Here is a 17,936-nt window from a genome sequence, read left to right as displayed (position 1 = left end):
GCATTGCGGACCAAACTCTGACACTGGTCTTTCAGGGACCAAACAGCCCTTATGAAGGGGCTCGGTACCTTGTACTCCTGAAGCGGCCCCCATAGGACTCCTCGAGGCACATGGTCAAACGTCTTCTCCAAAACCACAAAACACTGGTTGAGCCAATTCCCATGCACCCTCAAGGATCCTGCATAGGGTGTAGAGCGTGTCCACTGTTCCACGGCCGGGACAAAAACAACACTGCTCCTCCTGAATCCGAGATTTGACTTCCTGACGAACTCTCCTCTCCAGCACTCCTGAATAGACTTTGCTGCGGAGGCTGAGGAGTGTGATCCCTCTATAATTGGATCACATCCTCCGGTCCCCTTCTTAAAAAGGGGGACCACCACTCCGGTCCGCCTTGTTCTTCCTTGCTTCTAAAGTCACATCCTTGGAGAAGTTGGCACCAAAACAGTTGAAGAGGGACCCATTGATGTGCAGCAAAATGGTGTTGGCCAGTCTGTGCCCCTCCTGGCACCTGCCCCCCTGCAAGGTCGGTATGAGGCCGCCAGGAACTCCAGCAGTTGTCTGAAGCCGTTCCTCGGGTTGAACATAAATGTTGAAGCGTAGACGACACAGAAGACGTTTGCGAAAGTTTAAAAACGGCGGTGCTGTTGTGCTGAACCGGAAACTACGTTCTGAGTGGACTAATTACAGTCCTTCGACGTTCACGCCACGTGAGTTGACGTGACGCGTTGTCAGGATTTTTTGCACGTCAGGCTACACAGTAGAGTCTGAGTTAATGGCCTAGGTCCGCTGTCACTTCAGCACAGAAGCATAAATCAGCCTAAATGTGGCGTGCTTGTATTAATACTTTTTCTTTATTTTTTTTTTCAGAGTGCAGCATTGAAGCCCCGTCAGCGAGTGAAGAGTGGCAGGAATACGTCGAAATACGAAGCTTGGTGGAGAAGATCCGAAAGAAACAGAAGGGTAATTCGTTGTTTCTTGGTCCTCTTTGAACTCTTTGGCTGGGCGATATGGCCTTAAGTACTTATATAGGTAAATCTGCTCAATTTACCGTGATAAGGATAACTGACGATAAATTCGCCCAAGCGGACTGTTATATAATTTGAAAATCTGAATCAATGCAAGAAATACAAATCAAACATTTCTCGTTGCTTTATTTACCAGCTTTCAATTTAACATATCTAACAATTGTACATGCGGTGTAAACATATATGAAAATATCTTGTAAACAATAAGCATTCAATTATGAACAGTTATAACAGGTTGTATGACTTAAACAATGAACAATATTATAAATATCAAAATGGCCACTGAGCAAAAATGCCATTGTAACACATGACTTACAGCAAAAAGTGCTTGAACAGTACACTACAAACAGAGGATGTATCAGACAACCGAATTTTAATGGCTGCTGTGACATGATTACTCAAACAAGTGTTTACGTCTAGGTTTCAGGTGTTTTTTTTCCCCCCTTAAGCATTTTCTGAAATACATGCACGCACACAAACACACATTAGGCTATACTGCTTTTATTTCAATTGGCCATTTAAAGGGATCCACGGATAGAAAGACAAGTAATTCGGCAGCTATTTTTCCCAGTCGGTGGTCAGGGCATCAAAACTTAAAATTGTTAATTTGATCCAAAATGACTGTCATATTGTCCTGCAAAGTGTACATGCAGCAAATTTGAAGCCAAATTATTATCATTTATTACATCATATTGTCATTGCCAATCTGATTTTTCAAAATGGGTGTCATTTTAAGTTTATTCTTAGTGTAGAATCAGAAGTATGTGAGATTGCCTCCAGAAGTCTGAACATGACGTGCTTTTATTTTGAAATGCTCATCGGAAGTAAGTTTACTAAGCCACTAACCGCAAGCTTTACACTTAGTACAAAAAAACAAAGTGCACATCGCTTTTTGTCAAGCATGCGGTGTCAATAATTCTTTTGTTCACATCGCTTGCGAATGCTTTAATCCAGCGAATTTTCATGTTAGAAGTGTCACCTTTAAACCACGCACAAATGTACGCACGCATGCAAGGATTAATCACAGCCTGGAAAATTACCGCCCTCCTTTTTATATACCGTCCGATAATTTGACTTGTATCGCGATTAGCTTAGGCACGACCACTTTCTCATTTCGTCACATTTTTTCCGTGACTTCCGCACCCCGTTTGCCAGTCGCCTTTAATCTGGTTGGGAGCGACGTTGCTCAGCTTCTTTGCCGCTAGAACTTGGCCCACTCGCCTGGCTCTCAATCAATGCCTCTTGTTGCACAGTTTAAGGACTAGTAAAGATTGTAATAGCCTTCTAAAAAGCTTTCCTAGGACGAACAAAAGTCCTATAGACCCCAATCACCAACGTCACACAATCACGTGATCGCTGTATTGTGCCGCCATATTGTGTATGTATTTTCATTGATGGTAGTTTCTAAACTTGCAAATTATGGAAGCCCAGGTGCTTTCAGACGCTGTGAACTCATTGGATGAGTTGCATAAAAGCCGTTATTTGGAAAAGCTTCGGTCGATTCAGTCGCCAGATCCATATTTGATGCCCAAACCGATGTTACCTCCCGTCCGGTCCCGTCCCGTGCGTCAGAGCTCGTCCTGAGACCACAAAATGTGTTTGGGGTCTATTTTGCCCAGAATGTACACTTTTTACATCCTGTCATGGGTGTCGCGTTTTTTTATTTTTTTTATTTTTTTTATACATTTATGAAAATGTCTTTATTTGACTGACAATTTGCACTGAATACTACTGTACTGTCGGGTCTATGACGTGTTCCCAAAGAGCCTGCTCAGTTGTTAAGACTTTTGTTCAATACGTTTCTAATCAAATTCTTATGTACCTAAAACTCTAATGAAGTCGAAAATACGTGTTTTCTACTTTGGATACAATTTTGCGTATGCGTGCCCAGTCACAGACTTTCTTTGTCATGGCATCAACTGTCAGTTCTCATTCACTAAGAAACCTTCGTGAGTCGTGAATACACGAGCTCACAGGCTATCGGTATATACACTTGCTAAATCCTGTTTGGTGTCGCATCATTACGCTGCCGATGATTGCATTGGACCCGCGCATTGAATTTAGTTTTCCATTATTAAAGGTATTAAAAATATTGAATTAGCTGTTGTAAGTCTGGATTTTTTTCACCGTGGTCTTAATTTTCAAGTACATCTCAGTGCAACCTAAATTATATCCGTGACGAAGTTTTTTTTTTTTTTTTAATCCTTAACGAAAATGATGCACTGCACTACAAATCGAAATGCAACTGGTGCGTGCCAAACCACCACAACCGGCAAAACGGAGAATCCATTCCACCTCTGCATCGGGAATGCGTCCGTTTGTCGGTGGAACAAAAACCCTGCAGGCAGAAGTATTGTGGATCCTGAACACCAAAACAGACCACCATTCATATACTTCAAATGAGTCCATTGGTGATCTGTTTCGGATATTACGTCATTTTTGGTCGGCATCGGCTGTCACAATGTTGGTCATATTGCGTTTTTTTCCAGAGGGAGCGTTCCCGATGTCGTAACTGTTTTTTGTAACGAATTTTTAGTTGGCAGAAAAAAAAACGCACATTTTCTTAATGTTTAAATAGTCTACATATTTTTATGATCATTATAAATGCATTTACACGATGAAATTACGCTGGAAAAGTTTGTTATACATAATGTTGGTCAAATCGTGTTTTTTTTTCCGGAGGGAGCATTCCCAACTTCGTAACTGCAGCCAATTTAAGCTCATCAAGACTTTAAGGTAGAGGTAAAATCGGGCCTAAAAAGTCCAGCCCGAGCCGAACTGGTCCGCGGGTATTAAAGCCCGAACGCGTTTTGCGTGGCATTTGTGATGATGTCTGCATAAAAGCTTGTCTTTTATAACAAATTCTCAGTTGGCAGAAAAAAAGGCACATTTTCTTAATGTTTAAATAGACTACATATTTTCACGATCATTATAAATTTATTTACACAACAAAATAACGCTGGAAAAGTTTCTTAAATATAAATAAACAGATGCGGTTTTGCGCAGAGGGGAAGATTAAAAAGGGCGTATAGGCACGCTCTGGTTATGCAATGACCATACAGCGCCTGAACCCTGGCCAGGCCCGACGTAATAATTGACGTTTTAATTTTGGTCATGTTTTCAGTTTTATTTAGCTGTTTCCAGCTTGCTATTTTTATAATTGCGATGTTTGTTTACCGCTTTTCCTCTTACTGTGAAGAGGGAGGAAGTTACATCGGCCGCCGCTATGATATTTAAGTCGTCAGCCATCTGCTGTGACCCGGGAATTTAACGCCTGCTTTCACGCACACTGCTTCCCATGTCAGTCGACACGGGAAATTGTTTTCACACACAACTGCTGCACGGTTAAGTCCCGCTATATTCCCATTGTTTTGAAGTATGTGATAGGAGCTCAAGTTACATCCAGATACTTTAGGTTGCAGTTTATGGGTCATGCGAAGGCAGTGGACCTGCTTAAACATTTCGGTTTGCCTTTCGAATTAATGTGAATTTCGCCGTTTTAATTCGAGAGTTAGCCATGTTCACTGGGGTCTTGGCAGGTGCACTAGCGACTAGCCTGTTACAGAAGATGGCTGGTCTGAGTCCTGTCCTCCTCCTCTTTTTGTTCATAATTATTGTGTGCGTGTGTGTGTTTAAAAAAATTCTGACACTTTATAATGTTACTTTAAATGTGTTTTAATTGTATCTTCAATATATGTGCATTCTTTTGTCAAACACACTTAGTAATTGAGGTTAAATTTGATGTTCAGTGCTTTATTTATTTAATATGATTCAATATGATCAAAATAATGGGTGCGAGAAAAGTATTAATTTTCAGTTGAAATGGCATTAAAAAAGGTCTTAAAAGTCTTGAATTTTCAGTGGGGAGAACAAGTATTTGATACACTGCAGATTTTGCTGGTTTTCCCACTTGCAAGCCATGTAGAGGTCTGTAATTTGTATCATAAGTTCTTTTCAACTGTGAGGGACGGAATCTAATATGAAAATCCAGAAAATCACATTGTATAATTTCTAAATAATCAATTTGTATTTAAATGCATGAAATAAGTATTTGATACATTACCAACTAGTAAATATTTCTGCTCTTAGTTCTTTTTTTTAAGAACCCCTCCTGTTCTCCACTCATTACCGGAAGTAACTGCACCTGTTTGAACTTGTTACCTGTATAAAAGACACCTGTTCACATGCTCAAACAAACAAACTCCAACCTCTCCACAATGGCCAAGACCAAAGAGCTGTGTAAGGACATCAGGGATAAACTAATAGACCTGCACAAGGCTGGGATGGGCTACAGGAAAATAAGCAAGCGGCTTGGTGAGAAGGTAACAACTGTTGGAGCGATTATTAGAAAATGGAAGAAGTTCAAGTTGACGGTCAGTCTGCCTTGTTCTGGGGCTCCATGCAAGATCTCACCTCGTGGGGCATCACTGATCATGATGAAAGTGAGGGATCAGCCCAGAACTACACGGCAGGACTTGTTCAATGACCTGAAGAGAGCTGGAACCACAGTCTCGAAGAAAACCATCGGAAACACATTACGCCGTCATGGATTAAAACTCTACAGCGCACGCAAGGTCCCGCTGCTGAAGCCAGTGTATGTCCAGACTCGTCTGAAGTTTGCCACTGACCATCTGGATGATCCAGGGGAGCAATGGAAGAAGGTCATGTGGTCGGATGAGACCAAAATTGAACTTTTTGGTCTAAACTCGGCTCGTCCTGTTTGTAGGAAAAAGAAGGATGAGTACAACCCCAAGAACACCATCCCAACCGTAAAACATGGATGAGGAAACATCATTTTTTGGGGCTGGTTCTCTGCCAAGGGTATAGGACGACTGCACCGTATTGAGGGGAGTATGGATGGGGCTATGTATCGCCAGATCTTGCTGACAACCTCCTTCCTTCAGTGAGAGCCCTGAAGATGGGTCCTGGCTGGGTCTTCCAGCATGACAACGACCCAAAGCACACTGCCAAGGCAACTAAAGAGTGGCTCCGTAAGAAACCTCTTAAGGTCCTGGAGTGGCCTAGCCAGTCACCAGATCTGAACCCGATAGAAAATCTATGGAGGGAGCTGAAAGTCCGTGTTGCCCGGCAGCAGCCCCGAAACCTGAAGGCTCTGGACAAGATCTGCATGGAGGAGTGGGCCAAAATCCCTGCTGCAGTGTGTGCAAACCTACAAGACTACAGGAAACGTTTGGTATCTGCAATAGCAAACAAAGGTTTCTGTACAAAATATTAAGTTTGATTTTTGTGATGTATCAAATACTTATTTTTAGGGCTGTCAAACGATTAAAATTTTTAAGAGAGTTAATTACAGCTTAAAAATTAATTAATCGTAATTAATCGCAATTCAAACCATCGCTAAAATATGCCATATTTTTCTGTAAATTATTGTTGGAATGGAAAGATGAGACACACGACGGATATATACATACAACATACTGTACATAAGTACTGTATTTGTTTAGTGTAACAATAAATCCACAAACGCCATTATTAACATTCTTTCTGTTAAAGTGATCCACGGATAGAAAGACTTGTAGTTCCTAAAAGATAATTGTTACAGTTACAAGTTATAGTAATTTTATATTAAAACCCCTCTTCATGTTTTTGTTATAATAAAATTTGTAAAATTTTCAATCAAAGGTAGAGTTAATAAAACAATAATAATAATAAGAATAAAAATAACAATAACAAAAATAGAGTGACCAAAGTCTAAGTTTTACCTGTATTTTGCATAGCTATTTTGATATGGAATGCCAGTTCATTTTGCATTGTTGTTTAACTGTGTGTCAGCATAGGGCCTCATTACTATTGACTGAAGTGCTTTTCTTTTTGTGAACATTATTTTTTTTTGGAAAGATAGGAATATTATTTTTGTTGTGCTTTCACTAAACGATACTTATGTTTGTTGTGAAGGAGAAGCTTATGCCAATAAACGGCGCGGTCCAAAGAACGCCTGTGTCCACTCGCCTTTACTGTATAACATATATCTGTACATATCTTACCCAAAATACCATAAGAGACACATAAATGCCACTAAAAGAAAGAAAACTTACCGAAATATGTGTGGAGCACAAATAGCAATTTGCATTCCATTGTGAATACAGCATAAACGTCTCACAACTACTAATTCTCCCACGTTTAAAAGAAATAACATGAGTATGGAACGGCGCTGCCCGCAAGCGGCCGGTGGCATTCTCTTCACTCTTAATGTCCATAAACGGCCTCATTGTAATCTGTTTGAGGCAATGTGCGAGCGGGTCATTTAGTGCATGCGTTAATTGCGTCAAATATTTTAACGTGAGGTGGAAAAGCGCTATATAACACCATTTACCATTAATTAAAAAAATTAATTAACGCCCGTTAATGCGATAATTTTGACAGCCCTACTTATTTTATGCAATTAAATGCAAATTTATTATTTAAAAATCATACAACGTAATTTTCTGGATTTTTGTATTAGATTCCGTCCCTCACAGTTGAAGAGAACTTATGATACGAATTACAGACCTCTACATGCTTTGCAAGTGGGAAAACCAGCAAAATCGGCAGTGTATCAAATACTTGTTCTCCCTGCTGTAGATTTATCAATCCTGGGGGGACCCTGGATTGTAAACTTTTATAGCAATGTTTGATTTTTACCTCGGCTACTGGTGCTAGCTGTCAGTAAGGTAAGCCGCACTAGGCATAATGGTATATTAAGTTTTGAAATGCTGCGTTTGGAAACGTGCTGGTTTAATTTTTCGTCTGTTTATTTCGGTTATTTGGTTGGGTGCAATTTGGAATATTGAATGAGAATAATAATTGAGTGGGAATAAAAATTTGTCAACAACAACTGTCGTGATAGTTTTGAAGCCACGGTTTAATTTACATTATTGTACTGGAATGAGAAATGAGCTTTTTGTTCAAGCTAAATTCTACAGAAGAGGTATTATTTAGAAAATTGTTTCAGATGATTTATACGTACAGTAAGAATTGAAAATACAGCTATTATTTTGTTCAAGGATTCAATTATTCGCCAATACAGAAGAGGCATTTTTAAAATCACTATTTAAGCCAGTGTTTTTTGCGTTATTATTTTAGGAATAACAAAGCCTATGAGGTAACCTACAGTGGGGAGAACAAGTATTTGATACACTGCCAATGGGAAAACCCATTGGCAGTGTATCAAATACTTGTTCTCCCCACTGTATGTGAATTTGAATTTGTGTCTTTGGTTACATGGCTACTTTTTTATATATATATATATATATATATATATATATATGTGTATATAAAACTAATTTTTTCTATCCAGACAGAGGAGGCACACTTTAAATATATTAAAGTGATGAGGCATCGTCCAGGCCAAGTGTCCTGTTTTTTGGAAATCAAAATATGGTCCCCCTAGCTTTACTAGTTTCGGCGAGAACGGAATATTTTGTTGTTGTAATCTACAGTTCTACACAAACGTACATCAAGATCTCATTCATGAGGTGTGAGACTAAACGTGCCGATTACCGGTTTCAGAACCACAAAAATTTTCCGTCATGCCATCCCTAAGGTGTTAGCTATTTTTTATGTCCCAAAAATGCATGGAGAAATCCTTCACTTGCAGCTGTCAGGCTCAACCCTCCCCCACCGGTTTTTGCACAGTGTCAGTGAGTCAGGTATGCTACACGATGGCTGGAGGAGGTGAAACTCCTAACCTTTTTCCCCTCATAGAAGAAAACTAAATCGCTGGTATGGAAATACTTCGGCTACAGAAAAGTTACAGACGGCCGCGGCTTAGAGGAGGAGGAGGGCCAGCCGACATGTAAGACGTTTGCAAAGAGTGGCTGCCGAGGAGGCAATACTTCCCATATGATTTTGCATTTATACAAATTTAAAGGTTAAAATGCTGTCATGAATGTTTTCCACCAGCTACGAGCGTTAACTCCAGCGTGTTTACTGTGTCTAGTGGTGGTAAAACGTGGTGTTTCTCTCTGGCAACTGTCTGTTGAGAAAGCGAGTGTGTGTATAATGTAAACATGATACGAGTCATACACACATGCTTTTTATGGAAAATGATTAAATTATTTTTGTTCTGATGGTCATAATGTTGAGATGTGGCTGTGGGGTTTGGCTCACCTAAAGGATTGCATTTATTTCAATTTTTTTTTTAGATTTTTTTAATTTTTTATTTATATTAACTTAAAATTGCACTTATGTTCCAAATTGCTAACATGTTTTGAAAAATTAAAATCCTGTTCTATAGGATTTTTTTTTTTTAATCCCAGATATCTCAAAGTAACGCTTTCGAACTGGAATTGCAATACCGTGAAACCATGATATTTTGGCTTAAGGTTATCATACTGTCAGAATATCATACCGGCACATGCGTATGACCCATTTTTAGAGTGTCCCAAAATTCCAAGAAAGCGTATTTATCAAGGTTTCATCAGCTGTGACCTATGTATCTACATCCACCAAACAGAATGCTATGACAACGCCAGCGCTCACTGCTGCTGGGAACGCACAGTCTCTTTATTAGGAAAATAATGAAATTAGGGCTGTCAAACGATTAAAATTTTTTAATCGAATTAATCAGAGCTTAAAAATTGTAATTAATTACAATTCAAACCATCTCTAAAATATGCCATATTTTTCTGTAAATTATTGTTGAAATAGAAAAGACACCAGACGGCTATATACTTTCAACATACTGTACATAAGTACTGTATTTGTTTATTATAACAATAAATCCACAAGTTGGCATCGACATGATTAACATGCTTTCTGTTAAAGGGATCCACGGATAGAAAGACTTGTAGTTCTTAAAAGATAAATGTTAGTACAAGTTATAGTAATTTTATATCAAACCCCTCTTAATATTTTCGTTTTAATAAAAATTGTAAAATTTTCAATCAAAAAAATGAACTAGTAGCTCGCCATTGTTGACGTCGCCGAGCGGTGACGTCACATGGGCTCCCTGCCGTTCTTCCACAGTGTCTTCAACTATGTAAGGTAGTGATTGAAATACACACTAAGGAGTCAAAGGCGAGTTTTAGATTAATTAGAAATCAAGCCAATGAGTGTGTTTTGTCCCTCGACTAACGCCGTAGCTCCCTGTTTACTAGTCCATCCATTGTACTTCACGGTCATTTGAGTGCTGGCTTCACAACATACGAGACCTCTGATAGTTTGTATATTGTAACTAAATATTGCCATCCAGTGTAGTTGTTGAGCTAAACGAAATGTTTGAATAGAGTTTCACCAAAGTCTGAGTAAGTTTTATGTATATTTTGCGTAGCTATTTTGATTGGGAATGCCAGTTCTCTTTGCATTGTTGTGTAACTGTGTGAGAATAGGGCCCCATTAATACAAATTGAAGCGCTTTTGTTTTTGTGAATATTTTTTTATTTTGAGCGATAGGAATAATATTTTTGTTGTGCTTTCACTAATTGATACTTATGTTTGTTGTGAAGGAGTTGCCGAAGTTTATGCCAATAAACGGCGCGGTCTAATGAACGCCTGTGTCCACTTGCCTTTCCTGCCTCTTAGCTCTCAATGTGCAAAAAACGGCGTCATTGTAATCTGTTTGAGGCAATGCATGAGCGGGTCATTCCGCGCATGCGTAAAATGCGTCAAATAATTTTTTAGCCCTTCATTAACCGTCGACAGGATGTTGTGCTCGTCGACGGATTTACGTCATCGATGACGTCGACCATGTCGACAAGTCGGGACAGCTCTACGTCAAATATTTTAACGTGATTAATTTAAAAAAATTATTACCGCCGTTAACGTAATAAATTTGACAGCACTAAATGAAATGAATTAAAAAAATAATAATAATTAGGTGCATTTGCATTTTTTGGATTAATAGTTTTTGGCCAATTGTTCCCAATATTCGGTTTCGGCCAAGAATTTTGCTTTCGATACAGCTCTAATAATTAAAGCCTATATTTTAAATTCCTTTTTTTTTTTTTTTTGGTTGTTGTTGTTCTTAGGTATGTCGGTAGTATTTGAGGGTTGCAGACACAGCCATTTCCAGGATTTGGTATCCTGGGCAAAAACGAGTGGGGCTTCCTGTGATGGTTTCCGAATTGCCAACTTTGGAAAAGAGGGCTACGGTCTTCAAGCTACAAGAGACATAAAGGTGAGAATTATGCTGTTGATTTGACAAAACATATATAAGCAGGGGTGCACATAATTTTTTTGCCCAGGTTCTCAGAGGAGGACCTGGAGATGTGACTTGGTCCTCATTGAACTTGAGAGCCTGATGCGATAAATTTATGACAAGCTTTACTTAGAGCCAATTAACTTTAATTAATTATATTAACAATTAATGCTTGATTAACATCAACTGGCACAACAAAATTGTCATTACTTTGAAGTGAAATGTAAAGAAATAAAAAGACCCAATTCAAAATAAAGGGCATTATGCGGCTCCCACATTAACTCCAAGCTTTTTTAAAAGTGGGCTGTCCTCCTCATAAGACCTCATTGAACGTGCATATTTAGCTTTGTAAAATGCGAGCAAAAACACGTTTGTCAGTGCATGTCGCTGTTCATTACCTTTATTCCGCCCTATTCCACCGCCACTTGTCCATAGGGCGAGTGGGGTCCTGTTTGACATCGATAGTTTGCTTAATTGCCACATGCTCTCTGTTTTTTTCGTGCTTTTCAAAGTTTGGATGGCTGAAATTCTTTGACCCTACATAAAATGCGCTGCTCTTATCGGCGACATTGGGATTCTCACGGCACATTTTGTACCGCATTTCCGTGCAAGCATCATTTGCTCCTAGCCATGGTACCTCCTGTAGCCACTTTTCAGCAAAAGTCCTTTTTTCGGTAGCTCCGGTGACGTCTCTGTCGTCTGTCTGTCTTTTGACGGGGGTGGGGGAACACGGAAGTAATTACTCAGTGTGGCCTGCCTCTTCGACATTTTGAGAAGTTATTTTCTCGTGTCCGCCTCAAATACAGTGGTCAGCCATCGGTACGCAAAAGTGTATGGAAGCCGTTGAGGGCCAGCGCGTTTGTCTATGTCCAGTAAGCATGCGCGCATGCGGACCACTTATGTGCACCCCTGTATATAAGATGAAAGACTCCTTCTGAAGCTAAGGTTTTATTTTATTTTACATATATGGAAACGTTACATATGCTTATCACTTAAATTTTTTGAAACTGATTTCCATCTACGTATATTTGTTGCCAATGAAATTGTTAACCTGTGTTGCCTTGAGATATGAGTGAATTGACCTAGGAGAGTTTGAAGATTGGAGCTGCCATTCAGCCTAGGTCTTGCGATAAACGTTGTATAAACATTTGTGGTCAAATGTTTACATACACTTGTAAAGAACATACTATCATGGCTTTGTCTAGTTTCCAGTTATTTCTACAACTCAGATTTTTCTCAGCTAGAGTAATTTGAACAGATACTTCTTTGTCACAATACATACAATGAGAAGCAGAAGTAATTGCACCCCTTTTGATTTTGCAAGTTCACCCACTTAGAAAATGGGTAGAGATCTGAAATTTAAATCATAGATGCATTTTCATCTATAGAGACATAATTAAAAAAAATAAAAAATAAAATCAGTGCTAATATTTAGTGCAGAAGCCTTTGTTTGCAATTACAGAGGCCAGATGCTTTCTGTAGTTCTTCACCAGGTTTTCACATATGGAAACAGAGATTTTAGCCCATTCCTCCACACAAATCTTCTCTGGATATGTCAGGTTTTAGGGCTGTCGTTGAGAAACAAGAAGTTTCAGCTCAATCCAAAGATTTTCTATTGGATTGAGGTCTAGAGACTGGCTAGGCCACTCCAGAACCTTGATATGCTTTTTACGCAGCCACTCCTTGGTCAGCTTGGCTGTGTGCTTCGGATCATTATCAAGTTGGAAGATCCAACCATGACTCATCTTCAAGTCTCTGACTGAGGGAAGGAAGTTGTGGCTCAGAATCTGAAGATACATTTCACCATTCATCCTCTGCTTTATACAGTACAGTCGTCCAGTCCTGTTTGCCGAATAGCAGCGCCAAAGCATGAGGTTTGCACCACCATACTTCACAATGGGGATGGTGTTCTTGGGATTGTACTCTTCCTTCTTTTTCTTCCACGCATGACGAGTAAAGTTTGCACCAAAAAGTTCCACTTTGGTCTCATCCGACCACATGATTTTCTCCCATGACCCAGGTCCATCATTCAGAGTTTCCCTGGCAAACTTCAGATGGGCTTTCACATGCACTGGCTTCAACAGGGGAACCTTCTGAGCAATGCTTGGTTTTAAACCGTTGCACCGTAATGTTCTACTGACAGTAGCCTTTGAAACTGCATCCAGCTCTCTTCAGGTCATTGACCAGCTCCTGCCGTGTAGTTCTAGGCCGAGCCCTCACTTTTTTCATCATGAGTGAATTTATATGGAGCCCCAGTCCGAAGTAGATTATCAGTCATGTTAAACTTTTTTCCATTTTTCTAACAATTGCTACAACTGTTATATTCTCACGAAGCTGCTTTCCAATTCTCCCCATAGCCTCTTCCAGCTTTGTGGAGCTCGACATTTTTTTCTTTGGCGTCTTTCGAAAGCGCTATGGTTTTGACAATGGTAACGGTTGGATTATGACAGACTGTGGGGTGCAATATTGAGCTCAAACGGGTGGTGGGCATGTGGTTATTCATGGGGTAAAGGTGGACTTTTGTTTAAGGTAGACTGCCTCTTTGAGTGTCATAATTATTGCTGATTCTCAGGGGTACAAATACTTAGGAACCCAGTAAATTGCAAATAAATGCTTTTTTTTTTTTTTTTTTTTTTTTTTTTTTTAAATCATACAATGTAATTTCCGGATTTCCTTTTTTAGATTATGTCACTATGAGTGGAAATGCATATATGATTGAAATTTCAGACCTCTACCTATTTTCTAAGTGGGTGAATTTGCAAAATCACAAGGGGTTAAAATACTTCTGCTCCTCACTGATATATACCTGTATTCCAGTTCCTGGTTTGGAAGTTGAAATGGTCGTATGTCGAGCGGGATTATCTTATAAGAATACATTATAGATCAAGACTTTCGGCAGACAAGCGAGCGGCAGCATAAGACAGCAGCTCCCAGTGGATCTGTTCCCCTCTGAGAAATAAATGCTCTGAAAGTTGATGGAAACAAAGATATTGCTAAAAGGGGAGTAATGAAAAAAAGCAGAGGAAAACCTCAAGTGAATGCTGAGGAGGATGTTTTATCCTTGGCTACTTTATTAATTAGTAATGTATGATGCATCGATAATTATGATCATCGTCAATACCGTGATCATCGTTCAATAATCAAGTCATAGCACCCTGAATCGTAATCGAATCGAATCGTGGGGTGCCTCCCGCAGATCACTGAAACACAGTGTGGGTCGATAGAGCTCAATATTTTGTTAGGTTGTACAGTATACCGGAACATATTTCCTTTTTAACCCTGACCCATTTTCATGCCTGATTAAAGGTTAAGAAGTCGTCAGTTTTGACCATTATGAAGTAATTTAGCCCTGTCGTACTGAATAAATGCATTTTTAATATTTCATATTCCATTTAGCGCAAGACTTATTTGTCATGACTAGGGATGGGAATCGAAATCCGATTCCAATTCCGAACCGGTTCCTAGAGTTTTGAGGCCTTGACATCACAATGAAAAAGCCTTAACGGTCCCTTTAACGATTCCTAAAGACGCGTATTGCGTCGTGACGTGACATGTCTTGTTGTCGAGACGCATCAAACTAGCATGGCGCCAAGAACCACTCGCTTCAAAGTTTGGCTACACTTCACCAGGAAAGAGGGTGAAAATGAAAGGTTACGATGGTTTAGCAGCCGTAAACATAACAATGACAGCACATAGGTTCAAACGCTCGAAAGTGTGTCTTCACTTTACAAGGAAAAATTACAACAAAGCGACTTGCAGTCATTGCAAGGTGGAGGGAATACGACTGCACTGTCCTCACCGAGATGCTAAGGCTACGTCCAGGCTATACAGCTAGCTAAACTCCCAAATGACGATGCAGTAGATGTTGGTATAATTTGCTGACTTTATTCAACCATCACTTGAAGAGTGAAACTAAAAATAGAAATGAAACAAATCAGTTTCATCCCCAATAACAAACAGGTTTGCATCAACGTAAATAGCGATGATTAGCTGCTAATACAGTAAATAACACAAACGGTTAGCATGCATTCGCTAGCATTAGCACATCGTTCAAACCACTACACAACTGGATTTAAATGTCCGATCGCGAGTGGAAACCCACAACAACAACACAAAAGATGATACATACAGGCGTTGCCTCTGTAGATATTTTACAAACATTAACAAAGAACGTAGGCTCGTAGCAGTGTTTCCCTTTCTCACTAACTCGCTCACTCGCTTGGATGCGGCACTTCTTCTTCGCGTGGAAGCGCGCTCTTCTTCATGTGAGTGCGTTCTTCTTCGCGTGAGGAAGCGCAAGGGCATCCCCACTTGAGCGTGAAAGCACCATAAAAACTAAAAGGCATGCATTTCACTACAATGGTAAATAATACACTTTTACACAGGTGTCCCCAAACTACGGCCTGCCTCCACATTTGGTCCGGCCCCCTGAACAATACCAGAGAGCATTTTGATTTTTTTTTTTTTTTTTTTCTCAGTAGTGTTATTTATTTCCTGGCCTTTTTCTGTGAAGAACTCAGAGAGGGTTATTTGGTCATTATCTATTTAATTAATAGTGTTATTATTATTTGTTATTATTTTTATTTTAATCACTTTTGTTTCGTGAAGAATCCAGAAAGGGTTATTTGAATGTGGCTTTCTGAAAAACAAATTTTTACTTTTAGGCACTCCTGCAATCTTTCACACTTTCTCTGTTACAAACTGACCTCCTCATCAGAGAAGGGAAAAGTTATGTGGCCCTCACAGGAAAAAGTTTCGGGACCCCTGCTTTAACACATATTGCCAAAGGCAGAACAACGACCTATATGCCAATATATACCAATATTTTTTATTTCTATTAGAAAAATGTTTCAGTAAAACGTTACACATTCTTGTGTATTTGCCACTTATTGCCACAGTTAACATTGAGGCTTTGGGCCTCTTTTGACCTCGAGTGAGTTTGTAAGGTTGTGACTTCTGATTAAACAAACTCGATGCCAATCGAAACATTTTGTTCCTTTTCCTCAAATTAGAATCGATAAAGAATCGAATCGTTAAGCAATATCGATAATGGAATCGGAATCGTAAAAATCGTATCAATTCCCATCCCTAGTCATGACCATACAATTTATTTAGCAATTGGGGAAAATACTTTAAAAAATATCCTATAAAAATATTGGAGAGCTAAAAACAACGTTGACATTTTGCTGCTCTCTGTCTCATTGTCCTCATTCAGAATCTTCCCCATTGGGCTGCATTTTAAATCAGCTGAAATTGTTACTCTGCCAACGTCGTCACCCAGAGCGCTATAATTACAGGCAGAAACGGCTAATTAAAAGACTCATTTCTCGTCATCTGCGCTTTGCCAAATTGTTGTATATAATCAAATCGTCTCAAAATATATTTACTCACATAATAATGCTGTTTAAGATTTATTTTTTATTTTTTATCATGTAACAGGCACTTTAAGGCCAAAAAAACTGCCAGCTTCGTCAGGTTATCAATCATTTATTTCAGAACTTGTGCAACACAACATGACTACTAGAGCTGGGAATCTTTGGGCACCTAACGATTCGAAAACGATTCAGAGGCTCCGATTCGATTATAAAACGATTATTGATGCACCCCCCTCCTTTGTTTTTTGTTTTTGTTTTGTTTTTTTAATGTTTTGTGCATTAGTTCCAAAATTGTTCAAAAATCCTCTCAGGCTAAACCAAACTACTATTTCAGTATCAAGTTAACATATAACAGTAAACAAATATACAAAAATAACAGTAAATAAAAAAACTCCAGTCCCCATTCTGTATCAGCAGCTTTAAACTACATTCAATTAATTTAATTGTTGTGAATCAACTGTTACAGTTGTTAAAATCGCTCCAGTTATTCCATAATTTCCCTTCTGTCGACTTTTGTCAAAGTTTTAATACGATTTCCTCATTTAAAGATAGATTCTGCCGATTTAGGAGTATTTTAGATAAAAAGTTAATTAGGTTTGCTACAACAGAGCCTTCTAGAGAGGTCTACTGCTTTAAGATGGCAGCTGTTTACTTACGCCGGAAAGCCTGTCATTTCGCATCTCTGTTCAATAATACATGTTCTAACACCGACGTTGTCTGTCATTTTGCATCTAGTTCTACATATATATGATATCTACTGTAGCCGTATGTTTGTAGCAACTGGGCATTGTTTGTAGTTGACAGTTAGGTATGATTGTTTTTTAATCTAGCAGCATGAGTTGAACATGATATTTACTCTCGGTCCGTTCCTCATTGCGTCCCAAAGACCGCGCTGACTGTGTTTTACTTCCGCTTTACTTGGTATAATTCAATAATTGGAATTTGGATATTTGTGAATCGTTCTCGAATCTTCCAAGGCCGAATCGCGAATAATCTAAGAATCGGAAATTTTGCACGCCTCTAATGCCTACTGTCCACCGCTGCTGAACAAAGTGAAAGTAAAAAGTCCATCTCTCACTCTGTCAAGTCAGCCACACAGTGTGCTCAGGTACACCACGCAAAACACATCCGCCACATTAGAACCCGATTCGTTACATTATTACAGGTATTAATATTATTATTATCATTATTATTCTGATTTTCATTCATAATTTATTTGTTTTGCTCTGTGTAATTGCTATTTGCAAAAGTACCAGCGGCATTTATTTAGGATTTAGTGTAGTTTTTCGGGCTGTAGAACGAATTCATGGAATTATAATTTATTTTTATAGGAAAATCCTGCTCTACATTAGGGGTGTGCCATCAAAGGTACTCCACGATTCGATTCGATTACGATTC

At 39.1% G+C, this 17,936-nt stretch overlaps 1 protein-coding gene across 4 annotated transcripts in view; it reads left to right on the top strand.

The window, feature by feature from the left end:
* setd3 (SET domain containing 3, actin histidine methyltransferase) overlaps window positions 1-17,936 on the top strand; it is a 188,662-nt gene that overhangs the window by 49,098 nt on the left and 121,628 nt on the right. For all 4 annotated transcript variants that reach the window (XM_057859667.1, XM_057859670.1, XM_057859668.1 and 1 more), the window contains exons 3-4: window positions 868-960; window positions 10,994-11,142. In XM_057859667.1, the coding sequence (XP_057715650.1) occupies window positions 868-960; window positions 10,994-11,142 (242 nt within the window). The remainder of the gene's footprint in view (window positions 1-867; window positions 961-10,993; window positions 11,143-17,936) is intronic.

This window comes from Corythoichthys intestinalis, chromosome 15, assembly GCF_030265065.1.
Source record: "Corythoichthys intestinalis isolate RoL2023-P3 chromosome 15, ASM3026506v1, whole genome shotgun sequence".
Taxonomy (NCBI): Eukaryota; Metazoa; Chordata; class Actinopteri; order Syngnathiformes; family Syngnathidae; genus Corythoichthys; species Corythoichthys intestinalis.
This window is presented reverse-complemented; position numbering and strand designations above follow the sequence as displayed.